Genomic DNA, 23,482 nt, shown 5'->3' on the forward strand with positions numbered 1-23,482 from the left:
AGAATGACTGGCAGCCAACATTACATGACATAATTTTTACTTTTAACATAATTTTAATTTTTTATATTTTAATATAGTTAAAGAAACAGAATTTTAATATATTTGTACTTAGGTTTTTTTTAAATGTATATAAATATTTTCTATTTTATATATATTAATTACGTTTTTTTAGTTAGGCAGGTTAGGTGTCTACAATTAGTAGAGGGGACTTTTCCCCTCAGCTACTACAGATTTGACACGTCAATAAAGTTGTTATTGTTATTATTATTATTATTATTATTATTGCATAAACATAACATAACATCCTAACATAACATAATAACATAACAAAACATAACACAACATAACTTTATTTTCCTCACACATTTTGTAAGCAAAGCTCATAGCTATACAGGCTCAAGCAGAAAAACTGTTATAATACCTGTATTTTTACAGCATACAGCTTCTAATGTTTAAAATCTGACAGCTGTATCTTCTTTGCTATTGATTTGCATCGAAAGAAATTAAAAAAACAACAACAAACAAACAAAGAGTTTCTATGTCCCCTCCTGGGATAGCCCCTTCAATAAGAGAAAGAATCAAATGCGAAATATTTAAACGACCCTCCGACTTAAAGCCAACCCAAGTTGCTTTGAGCTGTTTATGATGTTTATATGATTTTTCAGTTCAGCCTGGTCTAAAAAGCGATTCGCAATGAATTAAAAAGACATAAACAAGTTACTTACGAAAAAAATCATTACAAGACAGTGTTCACAGAATTCCCAGAGACGAGTAGGAACAAAGCAAAAAGCAAGTGCTATTAAAAGATGGAAAAAGCACGATTTCACTGCTCGTGTCCTCTCCGTGACGCTGTTCGATGTTTCAAAGGCAATGGCCTGCATTCTTCTCGTTTATCGGACAGCTGGTGTTTGTTTCTATTTGATCTATTTGATTCAGACGCCAGTAAAAGCAACTCAGTTGACTATCAGGTAACTCTTACAGCCTGTGTTCTCACCTCACTTCTAGCACCAATGGCAGTAATAGCAAATGCCTTCGTTATGGCGGCAATTTGGAAGAACCCGTCTCTCAGGACTCCATCTTATGTTCTACTTGCTGGTTTGGCCTTCACAGACTTTTGCACTGGATTAATAAGTCAGCCGTTTTCCGTTATGTACTTATTGGCGGAATTAGCTGGGAATGGAAAGATTTTCTGCATTGCTGGTGTTATCACGCAAAGCGTTGGATACTACCTCTCCTCACTTACTGTCATCGTCATGACATTAATAGCTGTAGAAAGATGGCTTCACATGAGACGGAGATCTCTTCTTACAGTGCGTCGAGTCGTTATTATTTATATCACTTTTATAGTTTTGCTTATTGCGTTTTTCGCTGGTCACATGTACAACTGGTATTATACGAATAGATTCTTTAGCGTATTTATTGTCATTTTCATTATAGCGGCAGCAATTTGTTTTTTTATCACGTTCTTCGCTTATTTCAAAGTTTTCAAAATAATACGTGAACATCAAAATCAAGTGCAAACAAATCAAAACGCTATTGATATCGAAAAATTCAAAAAATCTGTAATTACAATTTTGTATATTCTTGCAATATTTTTACTGAGTTACGTTCCCTTCGTGTGCTGCCTGTTGGTAGTTAGCATAATGGACGAATTCGGAAATAAGTCATCGACAGCGGCCTTCAATGCTTGCGCTGCCGTTGCGTTTTCTTCGTCGATTGTGAATCCCTTGCTTTATTATCGGAGGATAAAGGAAATTAGAGACAGTGTAAGAAGTATCATAAGGGGCTTGTGTTGTAAAGAAAGGAGGGAGGAGGGAGGGATCATAAATAGGATTTTAATGTTGTAACAGTTGTTAGAGACTCTCTTGGTTGAGGAATGATGACCATCAAATTTCCTCTAAAAATATCCATGCAGTCATGAGAATAAAGCAGCTACACACAAATGGGAATTGCATTTAGAAATACTTAATTGAAATTTCACAAAGTAATCAGTGGAAGCCAGGGTTTTAGGCTACCATAACGAGAAGCAATTGTCGTTTCCCCTGGAAGCTCGAGCAATCGGGATACTACTGTATCTGGTTATATGAAGAAGATCCCTTGACCCGTAATAAAAGAGCACCTTTTGCTGGATTAAATTAGTTTTTATTTATTTTTCCTTTAAAATGAGTTCTTAACTCAACAGTATTTTAACCTTCATTCCAAATAAATATGGTTTGTAATAAAGCGTTCTCAAGAAAGCCTTAAAATGTTTGCCAAAATGTGCTGAAAAAAATTATTAATCTCGAAAGTGCAAGAATATTATTCATGGGCAAAGATCATACCAGTTCATGCAGAGAGACCCCTACAATTCCTTTTTCTGTAACAATAATAATTATTTAGCTTTTAATTAAACTATGACTCATTCCTGCACGGAAAAAATGATTTTTTGACGTTTGCTTGTTTCTTTGGGCTCTAATCTAATTTACCATTTGCTGTATTTAATTAGTTATTATTTAGCTTTCCTCTATGTCGCGTTTAAGCGCAATATCATGTTTGTTCAAAGGATTGTCACAAGGTGGTTTGTAATAGAGCCTTTTCGTGGCAGCCAAAAAAAATCCAGTTCATGCAGAGATGGACAGAGAGGCCCTTATGATAGCCAATATTATAACATTTAGCTTTTAATTAAAATGAGTCACTCATGGAAGATTGAGAAGTTTTGATGTTTGTTTGTCGCCATGTGCTCCAGCCCAGAGTGTCCACAATGACTCTTTTTACAAGTGTGCTCTTTTACAATAGCAATTGTTTCACCAGCTAGTAATCAAATGAAATTAAAATAAACAGGAAATGTGAAAATGTTGTACATTGCCATAGTGGCCACAGAAAGCAATGCCCGCTATTTTTCCTCTCTAACAGCCTTCGTTATTACAATAATAGTCAATCAATCAATCAATCAATCAATCAATCAATCAATCAATCAATCAATCAATCAATCAATCAATCAATCAATCAATCAAAACCTTTATTTATACACGATGGGATAAAAAAAGCTACATAGCTTGTGAGGTCGTGTGTAAATAAAACATTAAAACTAGTAGATAAAAAAACATTAAAACTATATTAAGGTAAAAAAGGTAAAAAGCTGAGCTAAAAATAGATAAATTGCTAAAATTGTTACAATGATAGAAAGATAAAAAGCGCTAAGATCTCTTACAATAAAGATTGTTAAAATTGGTTTTTTCAATTATATTCGACTTGTTGGTCATTGTCACAAAACTCCTGAGGGACACCGCCTCGTGACACTCTCCTGGTAAAAGGTTTCAGAGCACTGCCCCTCTGTAAGATGTTGAAAGTTTCATTATATTAGTATTAAATGATGGGGGAATTAGTCAATGTTTTTTTCTAAAATTGTACGAGTGTTGAAACTTGGTTACAAGTCGAGCCATGCAAGAGGGGGAGTCATTATGGTAGATCTTATAGATAAGTTTCAGAATCGAAAGTTTGTACGTGTTTCTTAAAGTGTCCCATTTAGCGCGGTCAAGGACTTGACCGAGTTGTAGACAGATGGCTGCATATGACCCTTTCTTACAGTGCATCGAGTCGTTATTTTATATTTTATATATGACATAATATAAAATATACACTGGGCTACAAAGTCAGCCGTTTTTCGTTAAGTATCGATCGGCGGGATAAGGTGAGAACGGGAAGATACTCTTGTGGCTGGTGTTATCACACAATACGTTGGATACTACTTTTTCTCTCTAACAGTCATCGTCATGACAATAAAAGCTGTAGAAAGATGGCTACATATCAGCCAATGATCTCTTTTAACAGTGCGTCGAGTTATTATTATTTATATCACGTTTGCAGTTTTGCTTATTGCGTTTTTCGCTTGTAAAGTGTACAACTGGTATTATGCTAACGAAATCGTCGGTGCATTTCTTTTCCTTTTTTTGTTAGGGGCAACAGATCAAAACGCCATTGACATCGAAAAATACAAGAAATCTGTATTTACGCCAATTCTGTATATTAATGCAATATTTTTACTTAGTGACGTTCCTTACGTGTGTTGTCTAATGGTAGTTATCATTACGGACGAATTCGGAAGTAAAGCATCGACAGCGGCCTTTAATGCTTGCGCCGGGGTTGTCTTTTCTTCGTCGTTTGTAACTCCTTTGCTTTACTTTTGGGGGACTAGGGAAATAAGACAATGTGTAAGAGGTGTGATAAGGAACTTCTCTTGTCAGAAAAACGGAGAGAATTCATAATGATATTTAGTTTGTAACACTCGTCAGTTACTTTAGAAAAACAAAGAGTGGTCAAAGATTGATCGCCATCAAATTTTTGCTCAAAATATCCGTACAACATGACTCACACAGTTATGAGAAGTTAGCGACTGAAATTGCATTAAGAAAAAAAGAAACTTTGATAATTACATTTTACAACGTAATAGTTTGTAGCCAACTGCCACTTTAGATTAAACTAGGAGAAATTTTTTAACGCTTTTGCTTTTCGAAAACTGGTTTTCTGAGCGTTTTTTCTGTGAAACTTAATTCACTTAGCACGTCCTTTCCAGTGAATCCGTTCATGATCAAGGCCTTAGAGTAATTAATGACAATGACTTTAAATTCCTCAAGTTTACCGGGCAGATGGTGTTTGTTTCAATTTCATTTAAATGTCAGTAAAAGCCCCTTAGTTTACTATCAGACAACTCTTCAAGCTGTGCTCTCATTTTGTGCTCTCATTTTGACGGCAGTTTGGAAGAACCCGTCTCTCAGGACTCCATCTTATCTTGTGAGGAAGGAAGGTGAGGGGGGGGGGGGGGTATTCCTTTTTTCAGCTGATTGCTTGGGAGATTCCGAAAGTTTGTATGAACCCTGGGGGAATATAAAAAAACGAGCCGCTGAAAAATATCCTCTGCCCCCCCCCCCCCTCTGTAGCATACATAATGAATGCAGCCTAAATAGAGCCTTTTTACGACGTAATCAGGGAAAGCCAGGGTTTAAGGCTACCACAACGAGAAAGACGATTCTTGTATTATTCCATTACTTACTAATTATGTTGTTATGTGAAGATTATTGTTTGACTCGTTATAATAAAGAACCTTTTTGCTAGATTCAATTAATTTTTATTTAGTTTGTCTATACAAGTAATTTATTATCTCATTTGATCTTGCATGGTCAACCGGGGAGAGGGGAGGGGGGGGGGGGGGCGGTATACCGATATACCTGAAAACATGCACTCAAAATACCCAAAATTTCACCTCAAATCATGCAAATTACCTAAATTTGGAAACGCAATGTATACTCTATACCCATTAACTACTGTATTCCAATCCTGTATACTGTATACCCCCAAAAACCCTGGCCGACCCTGATCTCTTTTAGGGACATTGTCATAAGTCATAAGTGTGTAATATGGGGTTTCCACGACAGCCACAAAATGTTCTGCTACAAAGTACTGAAAAAAATAATTTCATTAATCTCGAAAGTTCTAGTAAATACTTCATAAGCAAGGCTCATAGAAGTAGATTTTTAATTCAACTTTTTACCGGTTCATGCAGAGAGACCCTTATTGTCCCTTTTTGTAACATTTAGCTTAAAATTAAAACGTGAGTCCCCGTGGGCTCCAAACCAATTTTCCATTTGCCGGATTTAATTAATTATCATTTCGCTGTATGTCGCGTTTAACCTCACAGAATTTTTATTTCAAAGGTTTCTCACAAGGTGATTTGTAATATTTCATATCAGGCAAAAACTCTCGTGCTAAAAACTAAAAAAACAAAATCAGTTTATGAATTTTGGAAAAGGTAGCATTCCCTTCAAGAGAAAACCGTGATGCTTTATTCCACGTTCTACCAGCTCATGCAGGGATCGACAGAGATGCCCTTATACATGTAATACGCAATACCATAACATTGAGCTTTTAATTAAAACGATATACTCCTGGAAGAAGAGGAGGATTTTTGATGTTTGTTCGTCGCCATGGGCTCCAAACCAACATCAGAACAACATATTTCTGTAAGATAGTGAGCCAACACAATTTAAACAAAAATCTTACTCTCACGTTAATCGGTCTATAGCTTTTCCAAGCCTGACAGCTGTATTATCTTTGCTTTTGTTTCAAAGAAAAAAAAAGAGAATTGTAAAGCGTTCCTATGGTAGAAAATCACAAACTAATTTCCTCTCCTGAGTCAAGAACCCCTTTCCTTGGGAAAAACGTGAATCAAATTAAACGAGCACAATGAGATTAAGAAGATTTAATGGCTAAAGCTCCCCCAAGTTGTTTTGTGCTAGTTGTGTTGTTTGTATGATTTTGTTCAGCCTGCTTGCATTTCGAAAACCAAACAGTTGAGTTGCATGGCGTGCTGACCCATACAGTTCTACAAATTAAAAACCTTGTTAATTTCGGACAAAACTACCAAATGAGGCCGGAATAAGTTCTAATAAGAAAGTCAACAAAATCATAAAGAAGTGGAGAATCCAAAACTCAGTGCAAAAAGCTTTGCCTTTGATGCCGTTCAAGATTACAAATGACCGTAAATTCCTCGATTTTACAGGACAGTGAGTGCTTCCTTATATTTCAGGCTGCAAACGCAAGTAAAAGCAGCTTAGTTTACTATCAGGTAACTATTACAATCAGTGTTGTCACCTCACTTCTAGCACCGATGACAGTGGTGGGAAATGCTTTGATTATGGCGGCAATTTGGAAGAACCCGTCTCTCGGGACTCCATCTTATGTTCTTCTTGCTGGTTTGGCCTTCACAGACTTTTGCACTGGCTTACTGAGTCAGCCATTTTTTGTTGTGTACAACTTGGCGGGTTTTACAGAAAATATAAGCATGTTCTGCATTGCTACAGTGGTCGCACAAAGCGTTGCCTGCTATTTCTCCACTCTAACAGCCTTTGTTATGACAATAATAGCTGTAGAAAGATGGCTGCATATGAGCCGAAGATCTCTTCTTACAGTGCACCGAGTCGTTATTTTATTTATTACGTTTGTAGTTTTCCTTATTCCGTTTGTCGCTTGTTACATTTACAGCCGGTTTAATACAAATCACACGAATTACTCAGTCTGGCGTGCAGTTATTGTTATTTTCTTGTTGGCAGCAGCACTATGTTTTATTCTCAATGTCTTTGCTTATTTTAAGGTTTTTCGAATCATACGTCACCATCAAAGTCAAGTACAAACAAATCAAAATGCCATTGATATAAAAAAATACCAAAAGTCTGTATTCACAATTTTGTATATTCTTGCCATATCTGTAACGAGTTACGTTCCCTTCGTATGTTCCGTTCTAGGTGGTGTGATTACGGGTGCAGATTTCAGAACCGCGTCATACTTAGCCGTGAGAAACGCTTGCGTTGCCTTACTGTTTTCATCGTCGTTTTTCAATCCCTTGCTTTACTATTGGAGGATAAAGGAAATTAGAGACAGTGTAAGAAATATGGTTAGGAAGGCATGTTGCAAAGAGAATGTAGAGGAATCATGATAAATTAAAATATTGCAATAATTGCTAGATAATTGAAAAAATCTATGGTTCAGTGATGACTATCTGATCTTTTTCTAACTATCAGTACAAATTGAGCTTCACAGACATCAGTGCGAGTTTGGCTACTGATCACAAAAACAAATTGCTTTTAGAAATAATAGAAACGTTGTACGTAACGTTTTGAAATAATCTTTGGAAGACAGGTTGTGGCTAGCGCTAAGAGGAGATAAACTTTTGTTTAAAGATTTAATTTCCTACTTGTAATGATACTGTGAGATGAATAAAGATTGTTTGATCTATAATCAAAGTTGTTTGCTGGTTTTATTTTTTATACATATTTCTCTGTACAGATCACAACTCCTTAATTAAAATATTGACTTCTTTATCTAGCAGAAATGGGCTACAAAGTCAGCCGTTTTTCGTTAGGTATCAATTGGCGGGATAAGGTGAGAATGGAAAGATACTCTTGTGGCTGGTGTTATCACACAATACGTTGGATACTACTTTTCCTCTCTAACAGTCATCGTCATGACAATAAAAGCTGTAGAAAGATGGCTACATATCAGCCAATGATCTCTTTTAACAGTGCGTCGAGTTATTATTATTTATATCACGTTTATAGTTTTGCTTAATGCGTTTTTCGCTTGTAACGTGTACAACTGGTATTGTGCTAACGAATTCGTCGGTGCATTTCTTTTCCTTTTTATGTTAGGGGCATCACTTCGCTTTTTAATCACTGTCTTCACTTATTTCACAGACTTTCAAATCATACGTGAAAATCCAAGTCAAGTGCAAACAAATCAAAACGCCATTGACATAAAAAAATACAAGAAATCTGTATTTACAATTCTGTATATTAATGCAATAGTTTTACTTAGTTATGTTCCATACGTGTGTTGTCTAATGGTAGTTATCATTACGGACAAATTCGGAAGTAAAGCATAGACAGCGGCCTTTAATGCTTGCGCCGGGGTTGTCTTTTCTTCGTCGTTTGTAACTCCTTTGCTTTACTTTTGGGGGACTAGGGAAATAAGTCAAAGTGTAAGAGGTGTGATAAGGAACTTCTCTTGTCAGAAAAACGGAGAGAATTCATAATGATTTTAGTTTGTAACACTCGTCAGTTACTTTAGAAAAACAAAGAGTGGTCAAAGATTGATCGCCATCAAATTTTTGCTCAAAATATCCGTACAACATGACTCGCACAGTTATGAGAAGTTAGCAACTGAAATTGCATTTAGAAAAAAAGAAACTTCGTAGTTAAATTTTACAACGTAATAATTTGAAGCCAACTGCCACTTTAGATTAAACTAGGAGAAATTTTTTAACGCTTTTGCTTTTAGAAAACTGGTTTTCTGAGCGTTTTTTCTGCGAAACTTAATTCACTTAGCACGTCCTTTCCAGTGAATCCGTTCAAGGCCTCAGAGTAATTCACGGCAATGACCTTAAATTCCTCAAGTTTACCGGGCAGATGGTGTTTGTTTCAATTTTATTTAAATGTCAGTAAAGCCCCTCAGTTTACTATCAGACAACTCTTCGAGCTGTGTTGTCACCTCACTTCTATGGCAGTGGTGGGAAATGCTCTCATTTTGACGGCAGTTTGGAAGAACCCGTCTCTCAGGACTCCATCTTATGTTCTTCTTGCTGGTTTGGCCTTCACAGACTTTTGCACTGGGTTACTTAGTCAGCCATTTTTCGTTATTTACCAATTGGCGGTATTAGCTGGGAACAGAAAAGTGACCTGCTTTGGTGGCGTTATCACACAAGGCGTTGCATACTTCTCTTCCTCTCTAACAGTCATCTTCATGACAATAATAGCTGTAGAAAGATGGCTGCATATGAGCCGAAGATCTGTTTTTACAGTGCGTTAAGTTAGTTGATATTATATTTATAGTATTTTTCGCTGGCCACATGTACAATTGGTATTATTGTCATTTTCATTATAGCGGCAGCACTTTGTTTTCTTATCGCTGTCTTTGCTTATTTCAAATTTTTTAAATCATACGTGAATATTAAAATCAAGTGCAAGTAAATCAAAATGGAATTGACATCGAAAAATACAAAAAAATATGTATTCACAATTTTGTATATTCTTGCATTTTTTTTACTGAGTTGTGTTCCCTTCGTGTGCTGCATGTTGGTAGTTATCGTTATGGACAAATTTGGAACGAAAGCTTTGACAGCGGCCTTCAATGCTTGCTCGGCCATTGCGTTTTTTTCGTCGTTTGTGAATCCCTTGCTTTACTATCAAAGGATAAAGGAAATTAGAGATAGTGTAAGAATTATTGTAAGGAGCTTGTGTTGTAAAGAAAACTGAGAGGAATCATAAAAATGCTAATCTTGTAACATTTGTTAGATACGTTTAAAACAAAGTGTGGTCGAGGATTGATGAGCATCAAATTTCTACTCAAAATATCAATGCAACGTGAGTCACACAGTCATGAGAATAAAGCAACTAGTCACAAATAGAAATTTCATTTAGATTGGTAATACCAAATAGAACCTTTTACGAAGTAATAAGTGAAAGCCAGGGCTATAGGCTAGCACAACAAGAAAGACGATTGTTTTAATATTCCATTACCTTCTAATTACGTTGTTATACGAAGACGATCGTTTGACCTGTAATAATAATAAAAAAATATTTGCTGGATCCAAAACTTTTTTCCTGTCCAAGTAATTTCTTATCTCAACAGAATTTTGACTTTTTTCAAAGACATTGTCACAACATGATTTGTAATAAAGCGTTTTCACGACAGCCACAAAATTTCCCGCTAAAAAACACTGAAAAATTGATTTCATTAATCTCGAAAGTGCTAAAATATTCTCCATGAGCAAAGCTCATAGAAATAAATTTTTAATTCAAGTTTTTGCCGGTTCATGCGGAGACCCTAATTATACGTTTTTGTAACATTTAGCTTTTAATTAAAAAGTGAGTAATTCCTGCAAGAGAAAAATAACTTTTTGATGTTTGTTTGTCCCCGTGGGCTCCAAACCAATTACCATTTGCCGCGTTTAATTCATTATTGTTTAATTTTTTCTGTATGTCGCGTTTGCCCGCAACAGAATGATTATTTTTGGCTTGTAATAGAGCATTTTCATGGCAGTCAGAAACCTCGGCTAAAAGGAAAAAAATCAATTCCTCAATTTCGGAAAAGGCAGCATTCCCTTGAAGAGAAAAGCCCATATGAGACTTGATCTATAAAACAACTTTCTTCCAGCTCATGCAGAGATCGACAGAGAGTATAACATTTAGCTTTTAATTAAATGTGTCGCTCCTGAAAGGTTGAGAATTTTTGATGTTGTTTGTCGCCATGGGCACCAAACCAATTAAATCAGCTGTTTAGCCTTTAGTGTCCAAAAGACTATTTTTTTACGAGTGCGCTCTTCTAAAATAACAATTTCTCACCAGAATCCAGATATTTTTGTTAGATAGTGAGCAACCACATTGTTAACAAAAATCTTTGTCTCAAGTTATTCGGTCTACAGCTGTTTTTTCTTTGTTATTGATTTTTATCGAAAAATAATAGAAGAAAATCAGTGTAAAGGGTTCCTATGGGATAAAATCACAAACTAATTTTCCCCTCCTGAGTTAAGACTCCTTTCATTAAGGGAACAAATTAAACGAGCACAATGAGATTAAGTACATTTAATGACTTAAGCTCCCCCAAGTTGTTTTGTGCTAGTTGTGATTTTTGTATGATTTCGTTCAGCCTGCTTACATTTCGAACACCAAACAGTTGAGTTGGCGTACTGATCCATACAGTTTTACAACTTAAGATCCTTGTAAATTTCAGACAAGACTATCATATCATTGTTTTTTTAATGGAGAGGAAGGAGTGCGAATAAGAAAGACAGCAAAATCATAAAGAAGTGGAGAACCCAAAACTCAGTGCAAAAAGCTTTGCCTTGAAGCTGTTCAAGATTTCAGATGGCTGTTTCCGACTCATCTACTTTACAGGACAGTGAGTGTTTCCTTTTATTTCAGACTGCAAACACAAGTAAAAGCACCTCAGTTTTCTACCAGGTAACTCTTACATCCTGTGTTGTCACCTCACTTCTAGCACCGATGACAGTGGTGGGAAACGCTTTGATTATGGCGACAATTTGGAAGAACCCGTCTCTCAGGACTCCGTCTTATGTTCTTCTTGCTGGTTTGGCCTTCACAGACTTTTGCACTGGGTTATTGAGTCAGCCATTTTTTGTTATTTACCAATTGGCGGGTTTAACAGGAAACATAGAACTGTTCTGCATTGCTACAGTGGTCACTCAAAGCGTTGCTTTCTATTTCTCCCCTCTAACAGCCTTCGTTATGACAATAATAGCTGTAGAAAGATGGCTGCATATGAGCCGAAGATCTCCTCTTACAGTGCGTCGAGTCGTTATTTTATATATCACGTTTGTAATTTTTCCTATCCCGTTTGTAGCTTGTTACATTTACAATCGGTATAATACAAATCAGACGAATTACTCTGTTTTGCGTGTAGTTATTGTTATTTTCTTGTTGGTAGCAGCACTTTGTTTTATTCTCAATGTCTTTGCTTATTTTAAGGTTTTTCGAATCATACGTCACCATCAAAGTCAAGTGCAAACAAATCAAAATACCATTGATGTCAAAAAATACCAAAAGTCTGTATTCACAATTTTGTATATTCTTGCAATATTTTTAATGAGTTACGTTCCCTACGTGTGTTCCGTTCTAGTTAATGAGATTATGGGCGCGGATTGGAGCTCGGAATCAAACTTAGCTGTGGCAAATGCTTGCGCTGCCTTACTGTTTTCATCGTAGTTTTTCAATTCCTTGCTTTACTATTGGAGGATAAAGGAAATAAGAGATAGTGCAAAAAATATGGTTAGGAAGGTATTTTGCAAAGAGAACGTAGTGGAATCATCATAAATCAGTTTTCATATTGCTAGATAATTGAAACATCTATGGTTTAATGATGACTATCTGAACCTTTTTTAAACATCAGTACAAATTGAGCTCACAGACATGCGAATTTAATTAGGTACTGATCACAAAAACAAACTGCATTTAGAAATGATAGAAAATTATGTACATAACGTTTAGAAATAATATTTGGGAGTCAGGTTGTGGCTAGCGCTAAGAGGAGGCCGGACAATTTTTGTTTTAAGATATAATTTCCTATTTGTAAAGATACTGTGAGATGAATAAAGATTGTTTGATCTGTAATCAGAGTTGTTTGCTGGTCTTATTTTTTATATATATATTTATCTTTACAGATCACACACCATAAACTAAAACGTTGAAATTTTCATACAACAGGAATTCTCTAATTTCCACCATGAAGAAGGAAAGTGACCTTTACATGAATATCACGTAATACACAAACACAATGATTTTTTCTCTCTTAAAAATGATGTAATTTCCATCTCCCTTACAATACACTTCCATAACATGCAGATTTTTTATTTAAACTAGGAGTGATTTGAAAAAGATTTTTCTTTCAGAAAACTGGGTTTCTGAGAGCCTTTTATGTATGTGCTACTTAAACAAAGAATACAAAATAACATAACAACTTAAGAAACACTTCCTATATTCTACCTTGAGAGATTCAAAGCCCAGGAGTGCTCTCGTTCCTTTTTATTGATGATTATTCTTTTATAAAATCCACTTTAAAAATGATATTAGTATAAGACCATAAGGCCGATTAAATCAATAAAATTAAACTCCCCCAAGGTGTTTTGTGTTCTTTGTTATCTTTGCATGATGCTTAGTTCAGCCTGATAAAATTACCTACACCCGACGCTTCGGTTGGCTGACGGATCCACGGCGAATTAAAATGCACACATACGTACCTTTCAGAATTTATTTTAATATCAAGTCAGTTTGTTCACTCAAAACATTGCAAGGGAAGAGTAGGACTAAGGCAATTAGCAAGAACCATTAAAAAGTGGGAAAGCCAGAATTCAATTGATACGTACGTGTTTTTCAGTGGAAGTCGTTCGAAGTTTCAATGGCCTTCATTTCCTCTCGTTTAGAGGACAGCTGGTGTTTGTTTCTATTTCATTCAAACATCAGTAAAAGCAGCCCAGTTTACTATCAGAAAACTCTTATAAGCTGTGTTGTCACCTCATTTCTAGCACCGATAGCAGTGGTGGGAAATGTTTTGATTATGGCAGCAATTTGGAGGAACCCGTCTCTCAGGACTCCATCTTATGTTCTTCTTGCTGGTTTGGCCTTCACAGACTTCTGCACTGGGTTACTGAGTCAGCCGTTTTTCGTTATGTACCGGTTTGCTGACTTAACCGGGAACAGAAAGATGATCTGCATTGCTGGTGTTATCACACAAATAGTTGCATACTACTTTTCCTCTCTGACAGTCATCGTCATGACAATAATGGCTGTAGAAAGATGGCTGCATATGAGCCGAAGATCTCTTCTTACAGTGCGTCGAGTCGTCATTATTTATATCACGGTTGTAGTTTTGCTTATTGTGTTTTTCGCTTGTCGTGTGTACAACTTGTATACGAAGAGAACGTCCAATGCATTTTTTGTCCTTTTTATTTTAGGGGCAACACTTTGTATTTTTATCACTTCCTTCGCTTATTTCAAAGTTTTTCAAATCATACGTGAGCATCAAAGTCAAGTGCAAACAAATCAAAACGCTATTGACATCCAAAAATATAAAAAATCCGTATTCACAATTCTGTTTATTCTTGCAATATTTTTCTGAGTTATGTTCCCTTCGTGTGTTCCGTTTTGGTATTTAGCATTATGAACCTAATCGTAAATGAATTTTCAGCAGCGACCTTCAATGCTTGCGTGACCGTTGTGTTTTCTTCGTCGTTTGTGAATCCTTTGCTTTACTATTGGAGGATAAAGGAAATTAGAGATAGTGTAAAAAGTATCATAAAGAAGTTATGCTGTAAAGAGAATTCATAATAATGTTTATTTTGTTATGCTTTTTAGCTACTTTAAGAAACAAGAAGAGGTCGAGGAATGATGACCATCATATATTTACTCAAAATATCAGCACAACATGAGCCACATTTATGTTTATGAAAAGTTAGCAACTGATCGGAAATAGAAATTATACTGAGAAATTAAAAAAAATGTAATATACTTTTACATGGTGCAAACCATGCTTATTGGCTAGTGCAATAAAGAATACGTTTCTTTTAATGTTTCATTTCTTATTGCTTTTAGTGATACTGTAAGATGAGTGTAATACAAAAAAATAGCAGGATTTATTTATTATTATTTACCTTTCTGGCACACGTCACTTTGTCTAACAGTTTTGATTTTAAGAGTAATATTGGAAGATGTATTGTAATTAACGATTACAAAGTAATATATTGTAGAAGCAACAGAAGTTTACTGGCTAGTGAAATAATATATTTTACTACTTATAAACAGGTTGCCTTAAAATGTGTTTCTTCTTGTTAACACTTTATCAGATCTTCTGTATATTATTATAACCTGTTTTTAATTCTTCAAGTTTTTCTAGTGAGGGGACCAGTTCTTGTAAGGTTTTCAGACAAGTTATTATTTTTTCCTATAGTTGTCAGACCGTCTGACTCTGATTACAATCGTAAATAAAACGATAAATAAGTCGTTGACCTTCAATAAAGAAAAATGACTTTGTGGATGTAATAAACTTTTATCGTAGTGTAATTCTCCTGTACGCGTCACTTTTTCTGTAGACAATTATTACTTCATAGACAATGTTGCAAGATGGTTACAAATGTAAAACTTTTAAGGGCAGCAATAAATCAAATAAATTGAGTTTTTTCAGTATTTCTTCGAAAAGCAAAACAATTCATCTTGAGCAAAGCTCGAAGCAAAAGTTCCTCAATTTAGCTTTATGTAGAAAGACACCATCATAACGACCGATTTTGTTATTTGCACGCAGTTTTCGGTAAGACAAGCAGTGAATCCTGAAAAGTTGAAATGGTGTTTGATGTTCGTTTGCCTCTAGGGGCTTCAAAAGCAATTTAACTTTTTAACGTCTTCGATTTTTTTTTCGGTGTTTTAAATTAGTTCTTTCCTACCAATTTGCTTTTTTTTTTCAATAGCAATTTTCTCCTTAACAAGTTTTTAACAAAATTCCGGGATGTCTCAAGTTATCCTACAGTTCGAAACTTATCACCTGTAATTTCTTTCCAATAAAATTGTACAGTACTGTAAATTGAAAAGTGTGGTGTGGCATGTACACTTAAGGGTTTCTATGCCAGATAATTACAAAGTTACCTAAGATCCCTTTCATTAGCGATACAATTGAATGCGAAATTATTTAAACTAGCCCACTAAAGCAAATAAAATGAAGTAAAGTTAAAGTAACTAAAAAGCTGCCCCAAATTGTTTTGTCCTATTTGTGATGTTCAAATGATTATTAGTTCAGCTTGGTACCTTGTCAACGCAAAACAGTTCAGTTGGAAAGAAAACACCTTCAGTTCAACTTTGCAGAGACCATAATGGCAGCGCGTTTTTATATCATTATTGAGCTTTTAATCAAAATATAACAAATATTTCTGTAGGGACACAAAGCTTTTTGCTGTGAGCTTGTCTCTTCGCCTGTGAGAACAAACTATTTAATTTGAAGTGTCTGAAATGAGTGATTTTAAAGATAGCAAAGAACATTTTTTGTGGATAGCGTTGCCTTTGTTCAACAGTTTTAAAACCTGGCAGCTGCTTCTTTCCTTGCCATTAACTTTAATTTCAATAATGTAGCAGCTGTTAAATAATTAAAAATACAATCTGTTGTTCAATTGTGACTATAAAAACAATTAAAATTTCAACACAAATTATTTAATTTAGAATAATGACCCACGCTTGAGAACCTAGTATGTGCTACCTAAATGTAAGAGAGAAACTGTAACAAGAAATATGCCTATATTCTACATCGAGAGTTTCAAAGCACAGCAGCGATCCCTGTCTTTTTTAATTCCTTTATCGAGAGAACAACAGATCATATGGAAGAAAGTTAAAACCATATTTATCTAATCTGCTTTTACCCACTCGAAGAAATATTGAACAAGTAATCATCTTCTATAAAATTGAATTTGAAAACAAATGATAGTATTGTGCCCTTACTCCCATGTAATTAAAACAATTTAACTCCCCCAAGGTGTTTTGTGTTATTTTAAGTTCAGCTTGGTTTACATACTGATCCACGACGAATTAAAAGGATAAAATTTCGAACTTAATTTTTATACTGTAGTGTCTGCGGAATTGCAAAGGAAGAGTAGACATAACGGAATAAACGAGGAATATAAAAATTGGAAAAGCCAAATTCACTGTGTACGTCAATAGCCGTGAAGCTGTTCGAGGTTTCAGAGTAACACCCGGCAATGTCCTTAAATTCCTCTCGTTTACCGGACAGCTGGTGTTTTTTTCTTCCTCCTCCAAATGCCAGTAAAAGCACCTCAGCTTTCTACCAGGTAACTCTTACAACCTGTGTTGCCACCTCACTTCTAGCACCGATGGCAGTTGTAGCAAATGCTCTCATTTTGGTAGCAATTTGGAGGAACCCGCCCCTGAGGACTCCATCTTATGTTCTTCTTGCTGGTTTGGCCTTCACAGACTTATGTACTGGCTTACTAAGTCAACCCCTTTTCGCTATATACCAATTGGCGGTATTAGCTGGGAACAGAAAGATGACCTGCATTGCTGGTGCTATCACACATATCGTTGGATACTACTTTTCCTCTCTAACAGTTATCGGCATGACGATAATAGCCGTAGAAAGATGGCTGCATATGAGCCGAAGATCTCTTCTTACAGTGCGTCGAGTAATAATTATATATATCACGTTTATGATTTTGTTAATTTCGTTAATCGCGTACCACGTGTACAATTGGTATTATACGAAAGCTTTCTTCAGTGCATTTATTGTAACTCTAGTTTCTGGGGCAAAACTTTGTTTTGTTCTCACTGTCTTCGCTTATTTCAAAGTTTTTAAAATTATACGTGAACATCAAAGTCAAGTGCAAGCAAATCAAAACGCCATTGGCATCGAAAAATACAAAAAATCTGTTTTCACTATTCTGTATATTATTGCAATATTTTTATTGAGTTACCTTCCCTTCGTCTGTTGTCTTTTGGCATTAAGCATTATGGAAAATTTCGGAACTAAATTATCGGCAGCAGCCTTAAATGCTTGCACGGCCGTTGTGTTTTCATCTTCTTTTGTGAATCCCTTGCTTTACTATTGGAGGATAAAGGAAATTAGAGATAGTGTAAGGCCTATGGTTAGGAAGTTATCTTGCAAAGAAAACGGGGAGAATTCGTAACAATTTTAATATTGCAACTCTTGTGAGATACTTTAAAATTAAACAGTGGTTGAGGAATGATGACCATCAAATTTCAGTTTAAGATATAAATTCACAAGGAATGAAACAGTCATGAGACTTTATCAAGTAAACAGAAAAAACAGAAATAGAAATTGTATTTAACGACATTATTGTACACCAGTGTTATTTCCCTTTAAGAAGTAGCCAGTGGGAGTTAGGGTTTCTAGCTACCAAAATAAGAAATACAACGACTTTGTTAATATTCCATTACCTAATAAACACTATTATACGAAGAAAATCGTTTTACCCCTAATAATAAAACCCTTTTTGCCAGGTGTAATTAGTTTTATTTTTCCTGTACAAGTTACTTTTCATCCCAACCGAAGTTTGATCTTTTTTCCAAAGGCACTGTCATCAGATGGTTTGTAAGAAAGCTTTTTCAATAGGGCCATAACATTTCCTGCTAAATTTTTTGCTGACAAATTGTTTCAATTAATCTGGAAAGTGCATGACGAGGGTTCTCGGTGGCGGAGGGGTGCAGGGCGGGAAGGTTAAGGGGTCTAAATCTTATTTCCCAGCCCAACAATCTTAGTCCCATTCCCATTTGGTTTGTGATTCCCAGTGCCAGTGACCCAAATCCAACTCTCCCAGTGAATAGATTGGCAAATCCCAGTTCCTATTTCACCCCTTCAGGTACCTCTGATTTTTCTTTATGAGCAAAGCTCGTAACAGTAAATTTTAAATTTAACTTTCTCCCGGCGCATGCAGAGCGACCCTTATCATACCAGTGTTTGTAGCATTGAGCTTTTTATTAAAAGAGGAGTCATTTCTTGGAGGGAAAAATAATGTTTGGATCTTTTTATGTCGTTGTGAGCTCCAAATTAAACCAATGTACTATTTGTCGTATTCACTTATAATTATCCATATGTTTTCCTGTATGCTCCTTTTTGCATCAGCAAAATTTTTATTTTAAACGATTGTTACAAAGTGGTTTGTAATAGAACGTTTTTTATGGCAGTCATAAAATCTCGTGCTAAAGGGGAAAAAGATAAATTCATTGATTTTGGAGAGGGCAGCATTCCTTCAAGAGAAAAGCTCTCATAGGTCTTGATGTTTAATTCAAGTTTTTACCAATTCATGCAGAGATCGACAGCGAGGCCCTTATAATACCAATATTAAACCATTTAGCTTTTAATTGAAATGAGTCACTCCTGGAAGGTTAAAAATTTTTGAAGTTTGTTTGTCGCCATGGGCTCAATTTAACTGTTTAAACCAGAGTGTCCAAAATGACATATTTTGATGCGCTCTTTTTTTAAAGGCAAATTTTCACAAGAATAAACCAAACGCATTTTCTCCGTCTTAAGTTACAGTATTCGGTCTATAGCTGTTCGAACCCTGACAGCTGCATTTTCTTTGCTATTGATTTATTTCGAAAAAAGAACAATAGACAAAATTGTAAAGAGTTCCCATAGTAGAAAATCACAAAGTAATTTTCCCCTGCTGAGTTAAAACCTCTTCAGGAAAGTATGATTTTTAATTCTCTTCTAGGCAAGATTTTCTTTTTATTAATTAAAATGAATAAAAAGAGAACGAGGGTACTACTAGGCTTTGAAACCTTATATTTAAGTTGCAGAAAAAAATTCTCATAAACCTAGTTTGCTGAAAACAAAAAATCTTTAGAAATAACTCCCAGTTTAATTAAAGTGGCATGTTATTGGTGAGATATTCCAGGATTTGCACATCCAAGATGAACTTCAAACAGAGACTCCGATGTTTTTCTTCACGACTTCTTCAGCAAGGCTTCAAATCAGCATTGTTTCTTAAATCGTTTAATAAATTCTTAAAACGCCACGGCGCATTAATTGAAAAATATTGCGCTGTGATAAGAGAGGTAAGATCGGCAGTTCATCGTTAAAAACCATAGAAGTATTCTTTGCTTGTTGGTAGTTTTTATATCTTTTTAATAATCCTAGTTTCTCTGTTCACGCATCGTTTCATCTCACTATTATGTAGGTGCGCGCGCTAGTCTTGTGCTTGTGATATCATGCGCGCGCTTTGCTTAATTTATTTGACGTGTGCGCTTAGTTCGTAATTTAATGGTTTACATTTATTTACGTTATTTTCCTTATTATTATTTTGTCTTGTCTGTAACTGTGTTCACATCGTGGTTGGCTCCTCCTAAAATGTTCTGCAATTGGTATAGGATTTGATGGAGCCGAAACCAATTGTGGAATTGTACGCATTTTAGGCATCCTACTGATGAACGGTTACGGCAATTATATATTTTCAGGAGCGCCATTACGTTCATGGTCTGTCCCCCTAGGATAGTAATGAGATATATTGGAAAGGTCGCTCTGCCTTCTTCGTTATTGAAATTGCAGCATTTCTATGAGATAAAGAAATCCCTTTTTCAGTTTATTGTGTGGGTGTGTGTGATCTACATAAGAAAAATAAAAAAATAAAACCAGCAAACAATAGGCCATTTCCGAGTTACCCTTTGCCTCTGTTTCAAGACGAGTCTACGAGCAAAACCATTCAAATGAAAATGAGTTTGATTTGCATGAAAATGGACCTGAAGGTAAAACTCATTTTCATATGAATGGTTTCGCACGTAGACTCGTTTTGAAATGGAGGCAAATGGTAACTCGTAAATGGCCTATTCTCTTTATAGATAAAACAATCGTTGTTCATTCCACAGTATCAATATAAATAAGAGATAAAACCTTTAACAATTGTGCACGAATTCGCGGTGTTAGACTTCGGCCTCGGCTCATAACACTTACCTCGCCCTTGAGTACTAGTCTGTATATCACGACAAACCGAATCCAATATAATTATTATAATACTGTAAGATAAATGAAGATCATTTGACTCGTAACGAAACTTATTAGCTGCACTTAATTATTTATTATATAGTTTTCATGTGCAAGTGACCTTGTCTAATAACAATTCTGATTTAAAAGGCGTGTTTGGAAGATATTTTGAATTAAAGATAAAAAGAAATAAATTAATTTATTTCTTTATTTTTCCAACTGGTAGAACTTCCAACATAAATAAGCTCAAAACACAACACGTTCAGTTCAACTTTGCGCCAGCATGTACAGAGAGATCTTTATGTTTGTGCGTTTTTATATCACGATGAAGCTTTTAATAAAATATTACAGATATTTCTGTAGGGTCACAAGATTTCTTGCTGTGTGCTTGTCTCTTCGCATCTTGGAAAAAAGTATTTAATTTCGAGTGCCTAAAATGAGTAATTTGAAGGTAATAATGAACATTTTTGCGAAAAGCATTGCCTTTGTTCGGCAGTTTCAATCCTCGCAGCAGTTTCTTTCCTTGCCATTGATTTCAATTTTAACATTCTAACACTTGTTAGGTAATTAAAAATATAATATGTGGTTCAATAGTGATATTTTTATCTTACCTCAAAATATCAGAACAACGCATGGTTAGAGTCATGAGTACTAAGCTACTGATCACAAAACCGAATTGCTTTTACAAATAATAGAAACGTGCATGTTTGAGTGGTTTTTATCGGTAGCTTAGCCTGTTAAAATTTTGGCACAAAATAATTCAGTTGCCATACTGACCTACACTTGAGAACCTTGTAAGTGCTTCCTAAAATATAGGAAAGAAAAATTAACAAGAAATAGTACTAGTATGTAGTCGGCTACATCGAGAGTTTCAAAGCCCAGCAGGGTTCTCTGTCTTTTTTTATTCCTTTTCATCGAGAGAACAAATCTTATGGCAGACAGGTAAAAACCATATTAATCTAATAAGTGTTTTACCCGCTTGAAGAACATTAAGCAAATCGTCTTTTATAAAATCCAATAAGTAGTATGCCATTAGAACGATATAATCAATTGAATGTGACTCCCCCAGGGTATTTTGTGCTATTTGTTATGTTTGTACGATTTTTTCGTTCAGTTTGGTTAAACTCTGACCACAAAATACTTCAGTTCACGTATTTTACTCGCCCACAACAAATTGAAAAGGCACAACATTTAAGAGCTTTGTTTTATACTATAGCAAGGACAATAATATAGTGGAAAAGTTACGATTTACTGTGCACGTCCTTCTCAGTGAAGCTGTTCGAGATTTCAGAGTCACTCTCCGCGATGGCCTTCAATTCCTCTCGTTTACCAGACAGCTGGTGTCGAATTCTATTTGTTCCAAATGCAAGTAAAAGCACCTCAGTTTACTATCAGGTAAATCTTACAGTTTCTGTTGTCACCTCACTTCTAGCACCGACGGCAGTGGTGGGAAATGCTTTGATTATGGCTGCAATTTGGAAGAAACCGTCTATGAGGACTCCATCTTATGTTCTTCTTGCTGGTTTGGCCTTCACAGACTTTTGCACTGGGTTACTAAGTCAGCCATTTTTTGTTATTTACCGAGTGGCGGAATTAACAGGAAACATAAAGTTGTTTTGTAATATTGGTGTTATCGCAGAAATCGTTGGTAGCTACTTTTCCTCTCTAACAGTCATCGTCATGACAATAATAGCTGTAGAGAGATGGCTGCATATGAGCCGAAGATCTCTTCTTACAGTGCGTCGAGTCGTTATTATTTATATAATGTTTGTAGTTTTGCTAATTGTGTTTTTTTCTTGTGGCCTGTACGGTAGGTATTATATGAGCGAACTCGTTAGTGTAACTTTTGTTATTTTCCTTTTAGGGGCAGTACTTTGCTTCGTTCTCCATATCTTCGCTTATTTCAAAGTTTTTCAAATCGTACGTGAACATCAAAGTCAAGTACAAACAAATCAAAACGCCATTGACCTAAAAAGATACAAAAAATCTTTATTTACAATTCTGTATATTCTTGCAATATTTTTTCTGAGTTACGTTCCCTTGGTGTGTTGTCTATTGGTAGTTTTCATTATGGAGAAATTCGAAAATGAATCATCGTCAGCGGCCATAAATGCTTGCGTGGCCGTTGTGTATTCTTCGTCGTTTGTGAATCCATTGCTTTACTATTGGAGGATAAAGGAAATTAGAGATAGTGCGAGAGGCATAGTAACTAACTTTTGTTGTACACCAAACGGAGAGGAATCATAACATTTTAATATCGCAACACTTGTCAGATACTAACAAACAGTGGTTAAGGAATGATGACCAACACATTACTACTCAAAATACCAGTGCAACAGAAATCAAACAGTCATGAGAATCAAACTAAGCAACTAATCAAAATAGAAATTACATTTAGAAATACTAAATAAAACCACTGTAATAAATGTTACCTTTACGAAGTTATCAGTGGAAGCCAAGATTTCTGACTACCACAAATGTAAATACACCTAATATGTTAATATTCCATTTCTTACTAATATAATTATACTGTTATTTAAAAAAGAGTTGACCCGCAATAATAATAAGCTATTTGCCGAATGTAATTAGTTTTATTTGATCTTGTTATCAAAAGCATAGTCACAAGATTGATTGTAATAAAGCGTTTTCACGACAGACATAAGGTTTCCTGCTAAAAAGTACTAAAAAACTGATTTGATTAATCTCAAACGTGTAAGAAGGGGGCCCAGGAAGGGAGGGGAGGGGAGGGGATATTTGTCTGATTTAATTAATTTTAATTTTGATTTTAAAGGCATTGTCACAAGATGGTTTCTAATTATGCGACAGCCATATTGATTTCGTTAATTTCAGAAATGCAAGAATTTCCTTCACAGGCAAAGCTTATAGCACCAGTTCTTCATTTCAACCTTCCACTCGCTCATGCTGAGAGACCCTTATAATACCCAATGTC

The 23,482-nt window shown here is 35.4% G+C and overlaps 4 protein-coding genes and 1 pseudogene across 4 annotated transcripts; all 5 read left to right on the forward strand.

The window, feature by feature from the left end:
* Positions 1–806: 806 nt before the first annotated feature.
* Positions 807–1,847, forward strand: LOC144657894 (histamine H2 receptor-like). Its single transcript, XM_078518245.1, has one exon. It carries the CDS (start codon positions 807–809, stop codon positions 1,845–1,847), a length of 1,041 nt encoding a protein of 346 aa, XP_078374371.1.
* A 4,497-nt stretch (positions 1,848–6,344) lies between these two features.
* Positions 6,345–7,738, forward strand: LOC144658726 (high-affinity lysophosphatidic acid receptor-like). Its single transcript, XM_078519196.1, has one exon. The coding sequence runs from the start codon at positions 6,509–6,511 to the stop codon at positions 7,466–7,468; it is 960 nt and encodes a 319-aa protein (XP_078375322.1). The 5' UTR covers positions 6,345–6,508; the 3' UTR covers positions 7,469–7,738.
* A 5,589-nt stretch (positions 7,739–13,327) lies between these two features.
* LOC144658718 (melanocortin receptor 4-like) lies at positions 13,328–14,517 on the forward strand (annotated as a pseudogene).
* Positions 14,518–16,777: 2,260 nt separating this feature from the next.
* LOC144657895 (adenosine receptor A3-like) lies at positions 16,778–17,719 on the forward strand. Its single transcript, XM_078518246.1, has one exon. It carries the CDS (start codon positions 16,778–16,780, stop codon positions 17,717–17,719), a length of 942 nt encoding a protein of 313 aa, XP_078374372.1.
* A 4,118-nt stretch (positions 17,720–21,837) lies between these two features.
* On the forward strand, positions 21,838–22,842 carry LOC144656958 (putative G-protein coupled receptor 45). The gene has a single exon (XM_078517219.1). The coding sequence runs from the start codon at positions 21,838–21,840 to the stop codon at positions 22,777–22,779; it is 942 nt and encodes a 313-aa protein (XP_078373345.1). The 3' UTR covers positions 22,780–22,842.
* The last annotated feature ends 640 nt before the right edge of the window (positions 22,843–23,482 follow it).

This window comes from Oculina patagonica, chromosome 6 (assembly GCF_052425735.1).
Source record: "Oculina patagonica isolate OP01 chromosome 6, crgOcupat, whole genome shotgun sequence".
NCBI lineage: Eukaryota > Metazoa > Cnidaria > Anthozoa > Scleractinia > Oculinidae > Oculina > Oculina patagonica.

What these genes read in the sequence shown, in the direction of transcription:
- LOC144657894 (XM_078518245.1), top strand. Translation starts at nt 807, where the DNA reads ATGGAAAAAGCACGATTTCACTGCTCGTGTCCTCTCCGTGACGCTGTT.
- LOC144657895 (XM_078518246.1), top strand. Translation starts at nt 16,778, where the DNA reads ATGTCCTTAAATTCCTCTCGTTTACCGGACAGCTGGTGTTTTTTTCTT.
- LOC144658726 (XM_078519196.1), top strand. Translation starts at nt 6,509, where the DNA reads ATGACCGTAAATTCCTCGATTTTACAGGACAGTGAGTGCTTCCTTATA.
- LOC144656958 (XM_078517219.1), top strand. Translation starts at nt 21,838, where the DNA reads ATGGCCTTCAATTCCTCTCGTTTACCAGACAGCTGGTGTCGAATTCTA.